We start from the raw sequence: 20,134 nt of genomic DNA on the forward strand, positions 1-20,134 counted from the left end.
AAAACTGTACAAAAGGTGTAAATTAATCGGCAGTCACTGACCTGTAGTACTCAGCAGCTGTTTCAAATTCCCCCAGGAATATGTAAGCATTTCCAAGGTTGCTGTATGCTCTTCGTTCCGCTGATCTATCACCAAATTCTTTTGCAATTAGGAGACGCTTAAAAATGTGAAATCACTGCATTATTTACTCCACTTTATACTTTGYAATATATATTTACATGCAGAAATACATGAAAAAATGCATTCTTTAGGTCAGCAACACTCAATAAGAACAGCCCAACTTGAAGTTGTGCCATTAAGATTTAATACCTGCATTAAAAAGCTTGCAACAAGATCCAACACAATACATTTACTAAAGGTCAGGAGAAACATGATACTCTGCTAGAATATAATTTGTTACTAGCATATTATTGTACCTGTTCATGGGCTAAAACTGCACTCCTGAAATTGCCCAGAAGATAATGTGTGTTTCCCAGATTTCCAAAGGCACGCCCTTGTGCTGCTCTGTCACCCAGCTCTGTTACTATTGTCAGGTTTTCCCTGTTTTGAGGGAAAGTGAGAAGGAGAAAAATGACTTTAAAGTGGTTTGAGGCTTTTTCTCACAGTCATTTAAATAATAATTTTTTAACTCTTATATAAAGGAAAAGGTAGAGGTATTCTACTTTGGCCTATTTTAATGGCCTTTATGCAACCATAAATCCGACTAGGAAATAGTTCCTGTGAGGTACCAAACTCCACTGTGTTCTTACTCAAGCCAGAGTGCTCCTTTCTAGTTACATACACAAATACACCAAGGTCCTGTGGCCTMACCCTGGTTTGAAGAGTTCTGCTGGTTTTAACTACAGGTGAGGCCATGATAAAAACCAGGGCACTGTCCTGTTGAAAAGACCAAACTGACAAGAACCTCAGTTCTGCTTAGAAGCATTCCACAGTTTAGCTCATGACACTGCAAATCTCCCGTATTCTAATGAACTAGATGATCATATCCTCCCAGTCCCCAACATTTAAAGCTRCTACTTACTCATAATAATTTGCAGCTTTTTGTAAAGCATTTTTCACATCCTCTGGAAGTTCCCCKGGATCATGAGTCCCAGCATTTGCTACATTTTTCCCTTTAGAGTGATACACATTTCCCAGATTATACAGTGCTCTTGCTTCTCCAACCTAAACCAGAAGTAATAGAAGGCATTAAAATTTCATGCTTCCAAGTCTTCTGCCACAACAACTATTTGTACAATCCACAGATGGGAAAAAAGTTCCTTAACTACTTATCAACAAACACACCATTCTGAACATGTTCTTATCACCCACCCTGTCGCATCCCTCAATCCAATTGTTTTGCATGTTACTTCCTTTTGAAGAGCAAGATACATTCCTGAGGTCAATTACCATTAAAAATTAAATTTAACACAAACAAACCCATCACAAAATAGGATAATATTTAACCTGGATCTAGAGGTCTTCCAGGTACAAACAATTGTATTCCAACTAATAGATTCTTACTGTCATTATTTCCCTCTGAAAGGTGGCACACTCKCTACCAGTAAAACAGGGTTCAGGAATGTGTGTTAGCACTTTACTTCCAGATTCCTACACAATTCTTACCTTATCATTAAGCTCTCTGGAAATATCCAGATGTCTTTGACAGCAAACGATAGCTTCTTCAAAATTCCCAAGTACCTTCAAGGTGTTGCCCAGATTCCCACTAGCTTTAGCTTCTCCCAGTAGATCTCCAATTGTCCTAAAATTGCAGAAATTACCCAGAAAACAGTGTATAAAATAAATCAAGCAGATGGTCAATGCATGGTAGAGAATTATGTGAAGTTATGAAAAGCGACTACAACCATATAAATGTATATGTGTTCAGTTCATTTTATATCTGAAATGTACTCATAAATATCATTGTCTRTGGTCACAGACATCTCATTCCATCGGTGCTGTTTGGCCAACTACTGGTATTCATAGTATTGATCATCTGCTCAACATTTTTTAAAAAAGTCACATCTTTCAAGCAGAGAATAGAGAAGAATCTTAAAGATGACATAGACAGTCCCATAATTAGAAAGAGAAGTTTAACTGTGCTTGCATTTTACTTGACCATCGAAMTCTCCTTTTACTTAACAAGATGCTCCAGTGTCCTCTGTAGCTCAAGGCACTACTCCATTTCAAGATTCTAAATGAGATTTAGGCAAGAGACTGCCACTGAACCACTCACACTGTCATAGCTGGCAGGTAACACAACAAAACACTCACAAGGACACTGCACTGGAGCAGGTTAAAGCAGAGGGAAGAACAGATCTATGCATAAATTGAGGTTAAGTACATTAGATGCCTGTGTCTTTTATTGGATCTATACAAATCAGTAAAGGTCAAATACATAAATAGCATATGAAATGCACAGGGTTTTAGATTTCAYAGTATTACATTTTGAGTTTTACACAGATACATTAAGGACTTCTGTGTAGTAAACAAGCGAGCATCTTAACAATCTGGARAAATAGAATCACTGAGTTTTAGAAACAGGAAAGGGTAAAGAAAGRGTGGATTTAAAGCAGCTACTTAATTATCCAGAAACCTGGTGAGGCCTCAGTTCTAGGATTATGGTGCTAGACCAAGTATTAGCTGCCAGGTTAGAGGGCAACCAAGTGACCTGCCAGGCCCCCCAGCCCTCTGCCACCACTACATTCACTCATTAGCCCGTATTAATAGCAGAGTTCGGCAGGAAAATGAACAGGCAGCTGCTCGTATCTACCAGAATGGGATGACATGGAGAACCATTACCTTGCAAGAGTTAAATCGTGGTGATGGTATTCCAAGGCCTTTGCATATTCATGCAGGTAGAAATAGGCATTGCCCAGCTGGCTGTAAATAGCACTCAGKGTGCGTAAATCTTCAGTCCCAACCTGAACAGCTGCTTCAAAGAAAGACACTCCAGCTCGGCAATCTCCTGCCTTGCACAGGCGCTCGCCTTCCAGAGCCAGCTCCAGGCAGGAAGCCTCCATCCTGCACGAGGGAAGCAAAAGGCCAACAGTCACCCCAAATGCACACCCTGACCRGCACCTGAGCTCTGAACAGGGCCCCTGTTTACAACAGGGACTCAGCACCGCAGTACAACCAATGAGCTTTGCTATGTTATAATATCACAGGAACTAAGGCTGAAATGGAAATTACAACTTTGACATGATAAGTAAATGTAACATTTAAACWAACAGCTACAATTTCCTATTTTCTTTCTTTTTCAGTCTCAGAGAGGAAACCAAACACTGATTGGTCCATATGTAGCACYCATAAGAGTCTAAAACATAGTTTTCACTACCTAGATAATTTWAAAAAAGTTACCTATAAATCAAGCTATTACTGACAAATACTGATTCTGACAAATGGAAGCACTTTAATTAAGCTGATACCATAGTAACCTGCAAAATGATATACAGGAAAAAAAATTAAATTGGATATTCTGTGTATCAAAGACAATGACTAATTTTCCCCAAGTTGCTTCCTATGTAATTCAATACTCCTTGGCATTTTATTTCTTGTACTAGCACTGCTATGAAAATTCTCAGTGCAAGAAAAAAAATCTAGATTCAATCCATAATAAAATGTATGTAAATTCTAGTTACTTCACTGATACGCCATCATTCAAGAACTCACTGGAATATTTTTATTATTATAAACAAATAATTGAGTAATTATACAGGTGCGAAATACTGCAGTAATGAATGAATTTGTAGAAAATTACATTTTGAACATGAACAAAGAAGCTGATAGACAACTACAGTGCCAAAAACCATTCACKTGTGTTTTTTGCCCCTGTGACTTCAGGAGTACAAAATGTCACATTTCAGTAAATGCCAGCAATTTTACACAAACGTTTCCTACTTTGCAGTTCTGAGATTCAAGGGAGGCAGCGGGGAGAAAGATGAGAAAGATGACAGCTCCAGGTCTCTGTCTGGAAGCAATATGGTTCTCCAGCTTTTTCAAGATACATGCATTTTAAAAAGCTCACAAAAATGTCATCATTCTATTTTTTAAAAGATTTTTTTTCCAAATGGAAACTCAGTAAGAGACATTCYATAATTGCTGAAAAAGCATGTGCTAATATTGCCAAAAAATAGACAATCAAATGCTGGATTTTCCAAAAGTTATTTTTATGGAAAAACCAGACAACACCTGTTTTGACTTGACAGAATGCTGAAATTTTTAACATACCTGCAATATTTGCATTTCTGTCTTTTCCTAAACTGCAAAAAAAAAAAAGGTTATATAAAATTCTACTCCAATCTGAACAGGAAGGAAATATTTTTGAAAAATCCAATGACTTCCAAGAGAAGTAAAAGAATTGGGATCACAACTACAATACACAACACAAAATGCTATCATACCTGCTGGTCTTCGACATGCCACAATTTAAGCACAGCGAGATGACTGACATGTTTGACTTTTGCAATCAAAAGCACTGTCTGTTTGCTAGTTGCTACAGATGCTGACTGCAAGAGATAACTGCAGCATGAAAGTCTTCCCAAGCCCAACTTCTCAGGTTGGATATCCATAACACATGCAGTATTTTTAGGTTTGGAAACTCTTCTCAGAGAAGTGAAAGCATTCCTATTTGCTACAACACACCACCTGGGTTTCATTACATTGTGCATGTGTTGAATGTAAGACAGAAAAAGGCAGAAATGATTAAGTACAGTTAAGTACAAGGCAGAAATGATTACACCATCAGCAACTGAAGGTTTAAGACTTAAAACACTTCATTGGGTAATCTTAATCCTATCCAAAGAGGTTCTCTCCGGGCACCTCATGTTAACTGACATGTCCAATTAGAGTGACAGCTAGAAAATGTGGTGCTTCTCACTGCAGATTTGGACCATTACACAGGCACACTCTTTAGACTTTGTCTGAATGGCTAAAAAAAGCAGGATTTTCAGCAAAATGTGTGTGTGACATAATACTCAAAATGCTACACCAGACTCTGCTTCCGTAAGTGAATTTATTCCATTTAAAAAAGATTTGTAACTGTGATGCATCAGCCACATAATCAGTGAAGAAAGGGCTAAGTTATAAAAGGGCAATATCAGAGAGTGCTGCAATCTAGTAACTCTCCTGAGACACTGCATTCATCTCATTTCACACTACACCAAAAATGCCAAATGCCAAGGCAGCATTACCATGTCATCAGGAAACCTGAAATACAATCATTTGACTTGGCAATCCTAGATTTAATATAACATAAAAATGAAAGATCTGGGGTCTTTCATACAGAACACAGGTAACTAAGATACAAAAGGCTTATACTTAGTCTGATGAGAGTCAACAGTTATTACAAAGTGTTTAAATTCAACGAGAATTAGAGGAGGTAAATGAAAATGGGAAATAATAATTGYTTGAGTAAAAAAAGAATGTAAAAATTAACACTACATTTGAGCACAACTCTAGAGGGGTTATGTTAACAGGTTGCTAGAATCTGTGCAGCAAATTAAAGCTTATATTCCATCTGGATCCATTCATTCTGACCTACCATTTCAAAATCTAAATAAGCTATACCAAAATAGAACAGAGAAAATTAAATATTTATTTCCACAGTTGCCTGCACCCAATATTAATATTTTATTCAGGTTATATAAGAGCTATGAAATCACTCAGTTATTTTAAAAGTTCGCTAGACTTTTCCATCAAGTTCCAAAACTGGATTCAGAAGAGGTTCGGGTTTGGTTTGTATTTGATTTTTCCTCCCCTTTGCTACTTAAAAGTCTCTTGTGCAGATCAACACTCATTTATTTGCTTAGGGGGTTTTCTGTTTTTTTTTGTCTTTCAGGTTTTTGGGGGGTTGTTTTTTGGTTTCTTTTTTTTGTTTGTTTGTTTTGTTGGTGTGGATTTTTTAAAATTTTTTTTTGGTTGGTTTGTTTTTTGTGGTTTTTGTTGATGTTGGTTTGTTTGGTTATTTGGTTTCTTCCGTTTTTTTGTTTGCATTTGTTTGGTTTTTTGGTTTTTTCTTTGTTTGTTTGGGTTTGTTCAGTTTTTCTTTTGGGGTTTTTGGGTTTTTTTTTTTTTAGAGGGGTTAAGATTTACATAGGTGTTCTCCATCTGTCACTACTAATGGCTAAATAGCAGGTTGACAGACTAGACAGGGCCAGGTTATCAATGTTTTAGGAAGTCATTAAATAGTTAGAAGGAGAATATGACATTACTTTCTCTGTTCCCTGGGCTGAACTGAAWTATTTATTCAACACCCAACGGCCAAACAAAGAGATACATTGAATCTGCAGAGAGGAGAGGAGAACAAGCCCCATTCATCTGTGCACTTCTAATGAAATTCTGTTCCTGCTGAACAGGGTAACATTCTCAGATATGACTTGGAAATACTCACACGRGGCTTCATTTGGTTATGCTGTTTGCAGATGCCTGGACCTGTTCTCTGAAAGGCTGGCATCTCCTGAATAATTTCTCATTTGTAAAACTACCTCATCCTTATCTGTCCCTCTAAGCTTTTCCTCCTGCCTGGCCTCCCCAGTTTTTTTTTCTTTTCTTCTTTTTTTYCTCCCTTTCTTCAGGTTCTTCTCTGACCTTCTTSGCATTCATTTTAAACCTACTGCCTCCTTGTTTTTGTCTCACTCCCCTCAGCTGCTCTCATCTTACAATAAGGACCAGAAAACTGGTACAAATGAAGGCAATGGATGAAGGCCGTAAGGCTCAATGACTACTACAATCTCTAAATACAATTGAGTTTCACTCCCTTCAATTCCCACTAAGAGGACTTTTTGCTTTTGAGGGGGAACAAGGCTGTCATCAATTTGCCCTGAAATGTGTGGGTACAAATAACACACCTAGAGAAAACAACCTCCATTACATCTCTRTAGCTCAGATGCACAGCATTACTAATGCCACAGCATCCTATAATAAAGCTCACATACCATTCCTGACTCCTCCCCTTAMATGTCCTCATGTGAGCAGAAGTCTCCAAATCGACCACTGCCAACAGCTCCACCACACCTCCAGTGCAGCACTGGTTCCATTAAACTATTCTTGATGATGAGGTTAGAAACTAAACAACTCACACACCAACCACACACCTGAATTCTGCATTCTTTTGCTCCAGTCACGATAAAAGCAGTTACAAGGTTTTGGTGTATGAATTTAGCAGGTCAAAAGACACAAGTTCTGCAAATATTCACCCTACAGATAATTTATTCATAAAAATCAAGTCACATCTGCATTTTCTTTTCAGTCACTAAACAACAACAAAAAAGTCTCCTTCCACCAGCATAAGCATTTTTATAGCTGCTGAAGTGATACCGATTAACTACTGTGGGGAGAAAGAAACACTTGTACAGTCAGTAACAGACCCATAATAAGGCCTTTCCTTAGGAGTGGGTCCCAACTTCTTTAAGATCTGTTCTAATGGRATGCCAGAAGGAAGAAAAGAGCAGCCAGAGCCAAACAAGCCTGGGCTAATACCTGCAAGTAATTTTTTTTTTAAACTGGTAACTCCCTCCCCAGTCATTTATGACCTTTTATTTCCTGCACTAAATTGTAAACTCCAACCAAATAAAAYATTTCCAAACTATAGCTATCAAAATCATCATAAAATTGCAGTTTAATATACTAAATTAATCTGTAGTTTCTCAAAGTCCTACAAAGGTTTAATTTTTTTTAATTAAAAAGTATTTTGCCATCATGTCTTTTAAATATGAATCAGATTACAGTTTCTCCAGAAGAGTTTAATAAGGTCATTAATATTGTTATTGTTGATATTTTTAATCGGTCTCATTCAAACCTGTACTGAAATTCAACATAAAGCAGTAAGACATTGTGCCCTGTGCTTGAAATTTTTTTAAAGGTTTTTTTAGCTTGTCAGTTTAAGCCAGACAATTGGCCATGACACATTTTTCATTCATTTAATTCTATAATAGTACCCTGAACAGCTCCTGCTTTTATTAAAGAGTGAGCAAGGATGTTCTGTAATTGTCTGGGGAGAAGCAAGAGCATCAGCACCAGTGTGATGGTAAATTTATTTTGAGAGAAAATGCTGGGAAGTGAATCCCTTCAGGATATACTCAGCACAGAACTACCATGCTTCCACACTTAGGGTAAAAGTCACAGGATAAAGATTTTAGCAAAATAAAAAGAGAAAACAGTAAATTACAGCTTATTTGCTCATTTTTCTCCTTACTGACCATGAAAAAGCTTTTCTGGCTGGTTGCACTGCTAACCAGGACACTGGACTTGCATGAAATGAAATKAAGTACTTCTATGAAATGGAAAAAAAGACTAATCCAACAGCAATTTAATACTGTCAGAATGYTGAAAGGATTTATTTTAAGCCATAGCATGTGCTCTATTACAGATACAGGTAGTGCCTTATTGCTGTTAGCTAGYGAGGAAAAGGCCTCCAAAGAAAGGATGACCACGGTAGGGGTGGGGGGAACACACAAGAACCGTATTTTTTTAAATTTTTTTTTTTACACACTCATTTCAGTCTTTCAGTGTCTCTTCCTATTGAATGAGCTGCAAGATTTACCCTTCCAAACACCATGCACTACACAATGCTCCTGTAGTTCAGCTCCATTAGAGCGAGTCTGCAATGCTAACACGTTGTCCCATGTCTGTAGAGGGGATTTAGAAGAAAAAGGATAAAAACTCTCAGAAGGGGAATCCCATATCCTTGAGTCCAAGGCASTTTCTATCTATCAATCAAATCTCTTTATTTTAAGCAAGGAAAACATTGCTCTAGTGACAGTGCACCTAAAAWTTTATCGTTCATCAAAACAATAATGGGACAAATACAGAGAACTTCAGCACACAAAACKTAGCCATTTGAAKAGGCAGCTAAAAGAGGGAGCAGGTATTACCCTGCAGGTATTATACTTCATATCATTCTACCYAAACACAAAGAAATACAGACAATAATGTACTATTCTGCTACCACGCAAGTTCCAATACTATACGTGATGTAATCATACTAATACAATCTACTGAACATCAAAAGTGAATTTTCATCGTTTGAAAATCAAGAAGAGAAAAAAAGGATTTAATTTTCAGTTTCAATAACACTACTAGCAGAGATATCAAACTATTTGTYGCAACTTGTTCAGCTTTCAACTATTAACAGCACTTATTCATCTCAAGAGAGTCTTACCTGTATCGCACGTGAAAGGAATGATCTTCACGCATGCTTATCAAAACATTATTTTCCGCCATTGAGTTGCATTATCAGTAGAGAAAGTAATACTGTTCTGTAGTAGGGTAAATACTTTGTTATGGAGAACTGTTGTCAGAGCACCATTCCAGTTAGTATATTAAGAAGCTGCAGGAAAGATATCCTAAGCTCCTGTAGAAAACCTCTTCTTTATTACTGTGTTAAGGAGGTCATTGTCAGACACATCTCACACCTTCAGAAACGTTCATGTTCTTTCATCTGTGGCCCTTTAGGCTCCATTCAGCTGTGTTTCTGCAAAGGGAACACAAGATGCTTGGCTTGAAGTCTCATAGTCAGTTAATAACTCATCAACATTTGCAGCTGATGTAAAAGCATAACACTGCTCCTACCAAGCAGGAAACGTCAATCAAGAACTTCAAGGCAGAGCCAAAGCCTTCTCTACAGATACGGCAATTCCTCTAGACAAGTGAGAAAGCCCAAGAGCTTTAACAAAAACCAACACTCTCTCTTCTCTTGCAGACTTTGAAGAATTTACCCTTGTTAATTTACCCTTGTTAATATTCTTTGGCCTCATGAAGTTCCAGGCAAAAATTTTAAAGGATGAAAGCTACAAAAATGAAAGGCACAATACAGAACAGATCACAGAGTGCTTTATATGTAAAGAGTGCTGCTGAAACCCTGATCGTCAGCTGAAGGCCCACAGCAGTCAGAACTAGTGGGCACAATCCCATCTGAATATCATATATTCTGGAGATTGTCCCACCTGGAATATTTTAAGCATAGCAGCAAGCAAAGGTTTAAGCTCTATATTCGCTTTTCTCCTCCCKGCTCCCAAAAGAAAAGGCAGGGTATGGAAGTTTGGAGGGCAAGGGGTGTTAACACTGGCTTCCTATTCAAAAATTCTGCAGCACTGTGATGTGAGCTCCAAACTCTGCTTCAAAGGGATTGCAGAAGCCAGCATGTAAATATTGGACACGTTTAGGCTGGCTGAGAAAAGATTAACAGAAAAGAAACTCTGTATTCAAAAGTTTACCCACTTTAAAACATATTTTTAGGAGAGACAGTGACATATTTATTTCTCAGTACTAATATTACCTTCCTTTACAAGTAAACATACAGTTGTGTAATTCACAAATGCATATTTCATCAAGAGACTGCAGAGGTGTCAAAAAGGAAAGAACAGAGCTCAGATTCAGAGCTGTCACCAGAAGAAAATCTAAGTCTCTATATTTAATTGTCAATATAGGCCATGCCTTTTCCTCTCATTAGTTTTATCAACTACCAACTGTGAAGATTCATATTTCCCATCATACTYGACCTTGACAGCAGCCCTCAAACAGACTATCCACATTCTTCCAATTAAACAACTATTTCACCCTTCCATGCTCATCACTCAAATTATTTGGCATCAACAAGTGGGTGTGGGTGTATTTTTGCAATTATGAAGCGTGACACCCACAGTTTGCAATAGCACTTCAACCCACACACTGGGCAGGCTGTGTTCCAGGTATTTACTCTGCGGAARTTTGTCCAACCTCAGATCAGGTAACTCATACAGGCACATGGCCCTAAGCAACCCAGTCTGCAGCAAYCATCCATGGGCACTCCTGCTGCTCRGCAAATGCAAGGGAATTGGAAGTTCTCTTCCACASAGAGACACACTCATGCCACAAACTAAAACGTGTAGTTTGGCAACTTCCACAGGTAATGRAACGATGACTGTGGTAATTGGTTTGTATATTTATACTGAAATTGTAACTAACTGAAAAWTTTTTAAAGCTCTTTCTAAAAATAAAAAAACAACTTTAATTAAAAAATACCCCAGTTATACTTAAAAGTACATCAAAACATCTGCACTTATTTAAATATTATTTTTAGCAGTACATTTCACATCAGCTGTTCACAGTTTCACTGTCTGAGCTACACTTCTGTCCTCATACTTAACTTCATCCTCTGACTGATGCCACCATCTCCCAAGAGCTGGATCCCCTTTCCTCCCTCCTTACTGGCCATACAGCACATTCCTAGTCCTGGGAGGGTGATAGAGACACACCCACATTGGCCAACACATCATCATCACAGATCCAACACAAATTACTGGGTCTGGCCYTCATACCTTGCTTCTTCACGTGTAAGTCATTAGGATGTCAATTACGCCTTCATCCATGCCAACATGTAATCAGTAACCAAACCTAAATCATATTAATTAGAGYGGGGAATGCAAAATTCAGGGGTGGGAGTTGAACACTTGCATGGACGGCATCTCTTATGTGTAAAGTGGCCTTGGAAGGGCTGGAACACAGCAAACCAAGCCTTGATCTTTCAACTGCTGCACCTTAACTACTGAGAGCATCTCTGYATAACCAGGCCTTGCCCAAGCTGGTGATCAGCATGGAATTGGCTCAGAGGACACACGGCTTCAGCTGAAAAGCCTAAGGAATTAACAGACTTCAGAAGTTCTACACTGTCAGCAGAACTAACAGTGAAACAGGCTTTCTCCTAAACTTATATTTTTAGTAAAATTTTATGTAGCTTGAAAAAATCACTTGGGGCTTACTAGGAAAAAAAAACGTATTAATGCAATCCWGCTGCTTCATATTTATTCTCTCAGAGCAATGCATAATTTCTATCCATGTTAAAGAGCTGCCTTTCAGAAAAGCACAAATAGAAAACTGCAGTTATATACACAACCTTAAAATGCACAATTTTACTAACTGGAGGAAGTCCTTGGGTTTTTGTAATTTCAAAGTAGCAGAAAAAAGCCCATAGAGAAAAGATCGGGTCTCCTTCAGAAGCGGAAAATTAAACTGGTGTTACAATTACACAGTGGTTTGATASTGAAGCAGCAATGASTACCAGCATCACCACTCCAAATCAGATGAAGCAAGGCTGAGGTTGGGCAGTCAAATATGGCAGACACTTCACAGCCCACAACAAACAAAGCATGTACTTCATCTACTCTATTAGGAGAAAATGGTTAGCCATAGTTACAGATTACCTGCCCTGGCTATAAACAGCTAAAGCTATTTAGCTATTTAACTCTATTAAACAATCAATAAAAAGGTAAATTTGCCTCAATTCAATGGTCTATCTAAAAAAAATATACTTATTGCTGTCAGAAAGGTTTTTCTATTAAATCACAGATTTATATAGAAGGTATATAAATAAATAYAGGTGGGCTTTGCAGGATGAAAGTACATCTCAACCTTCCATTAACATCCCTGCACCGAATCAGTAATACAAATGCTAAGACTGGAGTGAGGTTCACTCTCTATCAARAAAAATTATAGAAGAAACCAAGGGTCCCCTATCTTTAATTCTAATCAAGTACATTTCAAGTTCCTGTCAGTGATAAAACAATARTTGCTATTCCTTTCCCAAAAGCCTTTATGCAAGACAATAGCCCTAATTATCACAACTTCCAGACAGGTATTTCACCTTTTAAGGCATTTTCCATTTCAGCAATGATTTGATTTCATACTATAAATTTTATCTCAATGGTATACAGTGAGTTTGATCAGTTTACAGTTCTTACTTACTGAATGTCTGCAATGGATCCCTTCATTTTAACTTTTGACAAAAACCCGTATTTCTGCACAGGTGAAAATTCATCAGCAAGCAACAGCCAATGCTGCGATTTACCTGCAGTACACATAACTAATAACCACAATACAACTGGAGAAGATGTTTGTTTCTCCTTCATTGCCTCAGAATGGTACGTTTTAAGCAGCTTCATTTGCTCCTTCCCTCAACCCACACCTTCTTTTTTGGAGTTTGTCAGATGATCAAAAGTATTGCTTTGCTTATCCAGTCAAGTGGCTGGACAGCTGACAGAACCTGACCGGTCATTTGGGGGCTGGTGGAATATCAAACASTTCCGTTCCTTCTGCCTTTCCCTAAAGGAGATGATCAAGTCATGCCTTCTCTCCCCATCTGCTGTTTCTCACAAATCTGTGGGAAAGGAGCATCTGCCAAATGAAGTCATCACCGACTGAGAGACTCAAAAGCTACTAGAGGAAAGTACAGATAGAGGCAGACCAACTGCACTAATTGCATTTCCTGAGAAAAACTTGTGACAGACGTTGTTTCAAGATTAAGACAAGYTTCCCAGTGGTAAACTAAGTTTGAATTTCTTTTCAGAAAGATGCTATAGCATTGGAAAGAGGGGAAAAAAAAGGAAATAAAAAGAAAGATGAAAAGAMGCTTGAACTGGATTATCTAAAAACAAAACAGAGCTTTTTATACTCTRTGAATGAAGAAACAGACTACACAATGACAAAAATATACAGTTCCGTTACTGAAACACAGAGATCAGCTTGGCTTCAGACCTTCAAAATATAAAAGAGTATATAAACACAAATAGTACAAGAAACACTCCAAAATAGAGCATTCTCTATTTTAGTCTTCAGTGCTGTTCAAGGATATTTTTACAATTTACCTGAATTAATGAATAAGTCTAAAACAAGCCACCAAAAACCCCTAAAATTTCACATGAACTTTAATATTGTATTTACATTAGTAAACAGCATCATTAATATATCTGCAGTAATACATATTCCCTTGTGAATGAACCTTTAAGTAAATGTGTGCCATGCTAGGCAAAAGCTAATTTTTCCAAACCTTGACACACAGYAGAAGTGACTAGTCACGAGAGTGGATCATGCAAATACAAGACCAGTGTGGTTATTCTTGGCAGTTTCATTTTAAACTTCTCTCTTTTGATAGCTGTTCMACAGCTGATTAGCTGAGAGCACACACAAACCACCTTCACTGATGAGGTGAATTTGAGGTTTTATTCAGGATCATGGACRTGGAGCAATACCTGCTCTGAAATACTGCCCTTGTGTCCTGATGGATTTCTATGTAGAACAAAAAACCCCAAAATAAACCACACAGATTCTTTTAAAGGACTGGCTCAGCAGCTTGCAAGCCACTTTGCAGCATACAATCCAAGTGCAGCTCACATCAYGCATTAATGGACAAAGAGGAAAGCTGAAGTTCAAAAACAGCTCCCTCAGCCGCTCCTCCCAGGCGTGAGGGAGCTCACAGTGCAGAGCTGTATCACTAGGGAGCATGGCAAAGACCCCACCTAAACATCCTATGCAATCAGGCTCATCAGACAAACTGCAAATACATTAAACCACTAGCTCATGTTCTTGGCTCAGATGCTTCCTCCTCCACCCCAACTATATTTACCATGCCAACATATAAATACGGGCCCATATGAATCTMAGACACACTGCTGAATACTACAGACAACTCTGAAATGGCTGGAAGGGTTATACTGCTATTTGCATGCACTGGCTTTGACCCACAGGTGATGTTCTTTTCAGCAAACTTGTAATCCTATCAGCCTACTGCTCTACAAGCTTGCAATTTGCAGCATTCTAATAGAAGATAGACTATGAAGTTTCCTCTCCTTTGCCCACGTGACATGCACAGAGCTATCTTTTATATAGAAAGCTGCAATTTCTTTGCTAGGAAGAGAATCACCAAATTGTGACTGACCACATAAGGCTAGACAGGTATTTTATTACCAGAACTGGCAGATGCAGAACTAACTACCTTTTGTGAATCAAAATAAAAGAATTACTATAATGAGGGAAGGAAACTTGATGCTATTATCTCTGAAATTATTCAATCTCCCTTTTTAGCCAGTTAATGCTCAAGACTTAATGACTTCAGTATAACCGTAAGTCTTTCCAGACAGTCAGCACAAARGATTATAAAAGTGCAGAAAATACCAGTAAGGTATATGCAGACTTTAGGATACTCATGACAACTCTCTTCAAAAAACTAAAATAATTGCTAAATGAATATTGCACAAATACTATTATTATCTGTCACAACTCCTGAGGAATCTTTTCTTTTTTTCTCTCCCTAATTTCTTTCTAGCACAGTACATAAACCCAAATAAACGAAAATGTTTCTGTCCAATTATTTTAATTTACTTATCAATTCACTCTAATTTAGACATCAATATGACTGCAGGAAAAGAAACCACCTAGTGACAAGGGAGAACAAGTATCCCCAGAATAGTCCCAAGGAYTCCCAAGCAGGACTGCAAAATAATTTTATTGAAAATATTAATAACTATATGAAACAAGTAAGGAAAATACCGTATAAAACCCCCAAACTACTTTACAAGATTAAATACATAGTCATAAATCATAATGGTTTATGAAACTCTATTTGTATTTTTTTTATACTTTCAAAAACATCCTAACAATGAGGTACTTTTAAATCTTGAGATAAGTAATTAAAAAACAAAAAACAAATATCCCACAACAATGATTGTCATCAAGCATTTYTGAGACAAATTTTGCTCACAATTAAGTAAGGCTCTCAACACATCCACAGCTGGAAATAAAATCATGGACTTGACACTAGAGGAACACAGCTCCAGGGCAAGGTCCAGCATCTATTACCTAATTGCTAACATGGTCCCGCATTATGACAGACATGGTAACAGTCTGAGATATTTAATTTATCACTATTTCTACAGAGTTTTTTTGCTTGGCATTTTCTTTATTTCACTGGTTTCCTAAACCCAATGGACCCTGCTCAAGGTAGGTTTTAACACAGGGAAGAGAAGGTTCATTTCCTTCATTTCACGGGTTAACTCCTCCTGGTTCCTCCTGCACTCCCACCTCTGGCATAGCTGACTGGATGCCCTGCCTCTGTTAAAGGCAAACACAAGTCCAGGAGCACTTCCACCTGCCCTCGGGCATTTCCTGTGTGTACCTTCCACTTACTCTGTAGATTAGGAGAAGGACTTTTCCTCTGTTTGTGGATACTGTTGAATAGTTTTGGGGGCTTTAAGCAATGCTAAACGTCTGCAACATGCCAAACCTTTCAAACTCTGTTTATCCTCCTTGTTCCTTTTTCCTTTCTTTTTCTAAGAGAATCAGTACTTAACTGAAAAACAGCTTGCTACTAAATGTACATAATTGCTGTTCAGTGTGCAGGTTAAAGAACCCAGTATAGTTAACACAAATAACCACAAGTATTTTTATTACACAGACACTCCTGCAGATAGCTAATGTAAGCCATCTATTTAAATCCAGAACTAGGGGAATCCCACACTACAATAAAATAAGAAAGGTGGAGAACGCGAAGTGCCAGCAAAATATAACTAATATCCCCATCATAAAATTAATCAGGCAACTGAAAACTAATTCTATATGCAGCAAGATTAAGAATTCAGATACAAGATAGCAAAATAATATCCCAGTCAAAATAGCTCAGAATTTTTCCACATATTTGATAAAGGTATTAGGATTCTTTATCTTTTTTTTTTTTAATCAAAACCAGTACCAATTTTTTTTTTACTAATTAGCCTTCACAGACTGAAAACAAATATTGGGCTGCCTTTTTTCCAACATMTCCCAATAGTGGAGATGAGTTTTGCATTCATGCACTTAAATTTAAAGTGCACAAATGCCACAATAGACTGCAGTGACAGTTCACAACGAAGTAGTAACTTGTGATCCTTTTCTCCACAGCATAAGCTGAAATCATACTCCCACAAAATCAGCAAGTTTTGTTACCAAGTTCTGAAGGTAAATTTGAACCCTGCTCCTTTGGGACAATCTCATCCTGCAAATTAACATATACAAGAGGCCTCTCCCAGGCAACGAGAGACTCGACTACCTTCAGTTTGGGAACTGGAGCATGTTATCCAGTGTGAAAGAAGCCCACATAGGAAGGGTTCAGCACAAAAGGCTGGCTATTTGCACTTAAACTGATAGAGCAAGCTGACCACAAATCTCTCCAATAAAATGTTCCACCTAATTTAGCTCTTTCTTGGCCAATAAAATATCTTTAAAAGAAATCCTGGCATGTAAAAGAAAGAWGACACACAGATCGTACAAGTATATTACAAAGAAATAGAGAAAGTTATCTTAATATTCTAAATTTTTTTTTTTTTTTAGAAGAAAGATCTTTAGAATGACCAGCAGTCAGGCACAGTAGCAATTAAAGTGAAGCTACATAGCTGCTATTTCAAAATTGCTACTTGGCACTGTGGTGCTCATTCAGAGACAAAGCAGACATTCAGCATAAAGAGCTCCTCACTACTCCAGGAAGCTTTTATCTTGCAGGGAACAGATGTGGCTCTCACAGAACCTCTATTACACAACTGCAATGATCCACGACAGGTTAATGCCAGCAGCACTGTTTGGTGCCTCACCTGTGTCCCTCAGTCCCCAAGGACCAACAGCAAGCATTAACATCCTCTCTAACAAGTCTACAGCTGAACACACAACTCCAACCTGTAAAAGTTATAGTGCTGAAAGAACACTCACTATAGCCAGAAGACTATAGTTATTTTTCATACTGTTTGCTTCTTATGGATGCAGATACAGTGTTTTTATAGAATATCACCTATGGAGATTTAAGGAAAACAGTATTTGCTCAGATGCCAAGTTGGAAATTGCTTCACATATTCATTCCAACACTTGGGATGCAGCTGCAAACCTATTCAGAATCTACTCAATGCAGCTTCCTCCGTCAGTGTGATGACTACAGCCCATTTTGCCCCACTGCCCATCTATTTATCCTCTATGTGCATGCATTATTAYACTGATAGAATTGGTCACAATAGCACATCCTGTTCTCTAACAAACCAATGACCACTAGGCTCCAAAGTGCTGCATGCAAGGAACAAAATTTCAAATACTAACATTGCAATGGGAGGAAAAAAGGTATAACAAAGAAATCAAATAGTTTGAGAGTCTTCTTTATAACTGACATATGGTTTATATTACCTGTAACCCAGCTGAATTAARGCTTTCCTTCCTATTAGTAAAGGTTAATACACAAAAGCTTTATTATAAGAACAAGAATCATATTCCTCAAACACTGCCATATTTGAGTCCCAAGAGGCACTTGACATTAATCATCTGTTCAACACTACATATGTTTCAGACCATCTCCTACCAGTCTTTCCACTTCTGCTTTGCCTGTATTTTGCATTCCTAATACTGTGGTCTTCCACAAAATAATACCTTGTTTTGTTTTGTTTTTGGACATTATCCAAATAGTGTATAGCTGACTTGCTACTAAATGGCTAAAGAAAAGTTTAGGGTGTTTTCTGGCASCTGGTATCTCTCTTTTATTTGCAGGAACAGTGATAATAATAACACATTTATCCCTCAGAAAGTCTTAATATGAGCAGTCACTCCTCAAACAAAAACAATTTTTTTAAGACATTAATCTGAAAAGCTACTAAAACCCAGAACCATAGTTATAGATCTGGGCAGGGCTAAGTTGTGGAAAGTGAAACTGACCACACAAAGGCTGCCACAAACCTGGAGGACAAAAAGTACAAATACCCTGGCTATTAAATTAAAAATGTGGTAKAGAAACAAATTATCAACTCTAAAAAAATAAAAACTCCCCTTACATTCAGTAGTTAAAATTATGGACAAATAGCATTTATTTTTAGAAAAAAGCTTTTCAAAACTTACTCTGACCTTTGAACCATCAATTTGTGAAGTAATTCTGCAGCAAAAGTAGCAGGAATGTACAATCTTAAGAAATTTTAAGACCCCTGAAAGAGTTACAAGAGCATTTAAACAACAGCATGCTAAATAAAGCAACTGAGAAGACTCGCACAGGTTTGTTCTAGTCCAATGAAGCTGTCTTAGGTTTCAGGCAAGTTTTGTCCCAGCTTTATACGGAAGTAAGTGGAAGTACAAAGTCCTTCCCACTGAAGAGGGATGCATAACCACAGTCCAGAAGACTTGCTAACCATTAATTAAACTACTAATAAGGAACACTTGTACAGGCCTACAAATTAGTTTTAACACTCTAAAAAGATATAAGTAACGAATTTAGACGGACTGTATTAWGAGGAGGACTCTTATGTTAGCATTTGCAGAACTATTAAAATTATTACTTAAACAAGAGGTATAAATTTTCCAGTGAAAATTTAAGCAGGGACTGGAACCTCTTAACTGATCTTTTTGAGATGCAAGACTCAGCATGTTCTTCCAAATTCTGAGATGGTTGCATAGCTCTCCATGGCAACGCAGGATACATGAGCCCTGCAGTCACTGGCAAGAATCTAACAGGAGCAGCACATTAGGCTGAAAAAGCTTTTAAAGCAGAAGAAAGGGCACAGCTTCAAGGTGGGGCAAAATTGTGTCTTGGCACTCACTATATTGACCTATATTCAGGTCAATAAAGCAATAGAGAACAATTTCTGACTCACTATGCTCCTCAACTGAAAAAGTGAAGAAGCAACAGAAGGGCAGCAACTACACTAGCTAAAGCTGCAGTCTAGTGGWCAAATGGCACTAGGACTGGTATCATCTGAGTTTAGATAAGCCATAACACACAACACACAAACTCTTGAACAAGAGTTTAGAGCTTGTTCCCTCTATACCTCACTTCYCGCGTTATGCTTGCAGATCCTTTCGTTCCGGTTCTATTACCAGCTTGTTTCATTCCCGCCCTTATGCTTTTATTTTCTATTCATGCATCTCGTGAAGCGTAACACAACTGCCCAAAGCCGGCCGATGCACAGCCCTGCTGGTCCCGGCTCCCTTCAGAGACACCCAGGCGAGCCTTGGCACACAACGCACCCGCGCCGGCCACGGGCACCTCCTGCCTTTGTTCGCCAACCGTCGGTGGCTGCCGGCACACGGCACCGGGCTCTCACAGAACTGCCCGGAGCGGGCCGCACCGCCACTTCATTCGCCAACACACCGGGCCGCTCGGGGCCGCAGCAACTGGCGGGACCGCGTTCGGAGCCCCCGTTCTGGCACCCAGCGCTCCCCGCCGCGCCCCCGGCGCCCCGCTCACCTGTGTGCCGAGCGGGCGGTGCGAGAGGCCGGCGGGGCAGAGAGGGGCCGGCGGGGCTCTGAGGGGCCGGTGCTGTGTGTACCGGGCCGGCGGGGCCGAGCGGGGCTCTGAGGGGCCGGCGCTGTGTGTGCGGGGCCGGCGGGGCCGAGCGGGGCTCTGAGGGGC

The 20,134-nt window shown here is 38.7% G+C and overlaps 1 protein-coding gene across 1 annotated transcript in view; it reads right to left on the reverse strand.

The window, feature by feature from the left end:
* Positions 1–20,032, reverse strand: part of GPSM2 (G protein signaling modulator 2) — a 27,531-nt gene extending 7,499 nt beyond the window's left edge. Inside the window, exons 1-7 of the mRNA XM_057364265.1 lie at positions 19,970–20,032; positions 9,140–9,451; positions 2,782–3,003; positions 1,606–1,741; positions 1,022–1,164; positions 417–540; positions 42–157 (exon numbers count right to left, since the gene is read on the reverse strand). Coding sequence (XP_057220248.1) covers positions 42–157; positions 417–540; positions 1,022–1,164; positions 1,606–1,741; positions 2,782–3,003; positions 9,140–9,201 — 803 coding nt within the window. The 5' untranslated portion in view covers positions 9,202–9,451; positions 19,970–20,032. The remainder of the gene's footprint in view (positions 1–41; positions 158–416; positions 541–1,021; positions 1,165–1,605; positions 1,742–2,781; positions 3,004–9,139; positions 9,452–19,969) is intronic.
* Positions 20,033–20,134: the final 102 nt, after the last annotated feature.

The sequence above is a fragment of the Malurus melanocephalus genome, unplaced genomic scaffold, assembly GCF_030028575.1.
Source record: "Malurus melanocephalus ecotype Western Australia unplaced genomic scaffold, MMel_1.1 scaffold_37, whole genome shotgun sequence".
NCBI lineage: Eukaryota > Metazoa > Chordata > Aves > Passeriformes > Maluridae > Malurus > Malurus melanocephalus.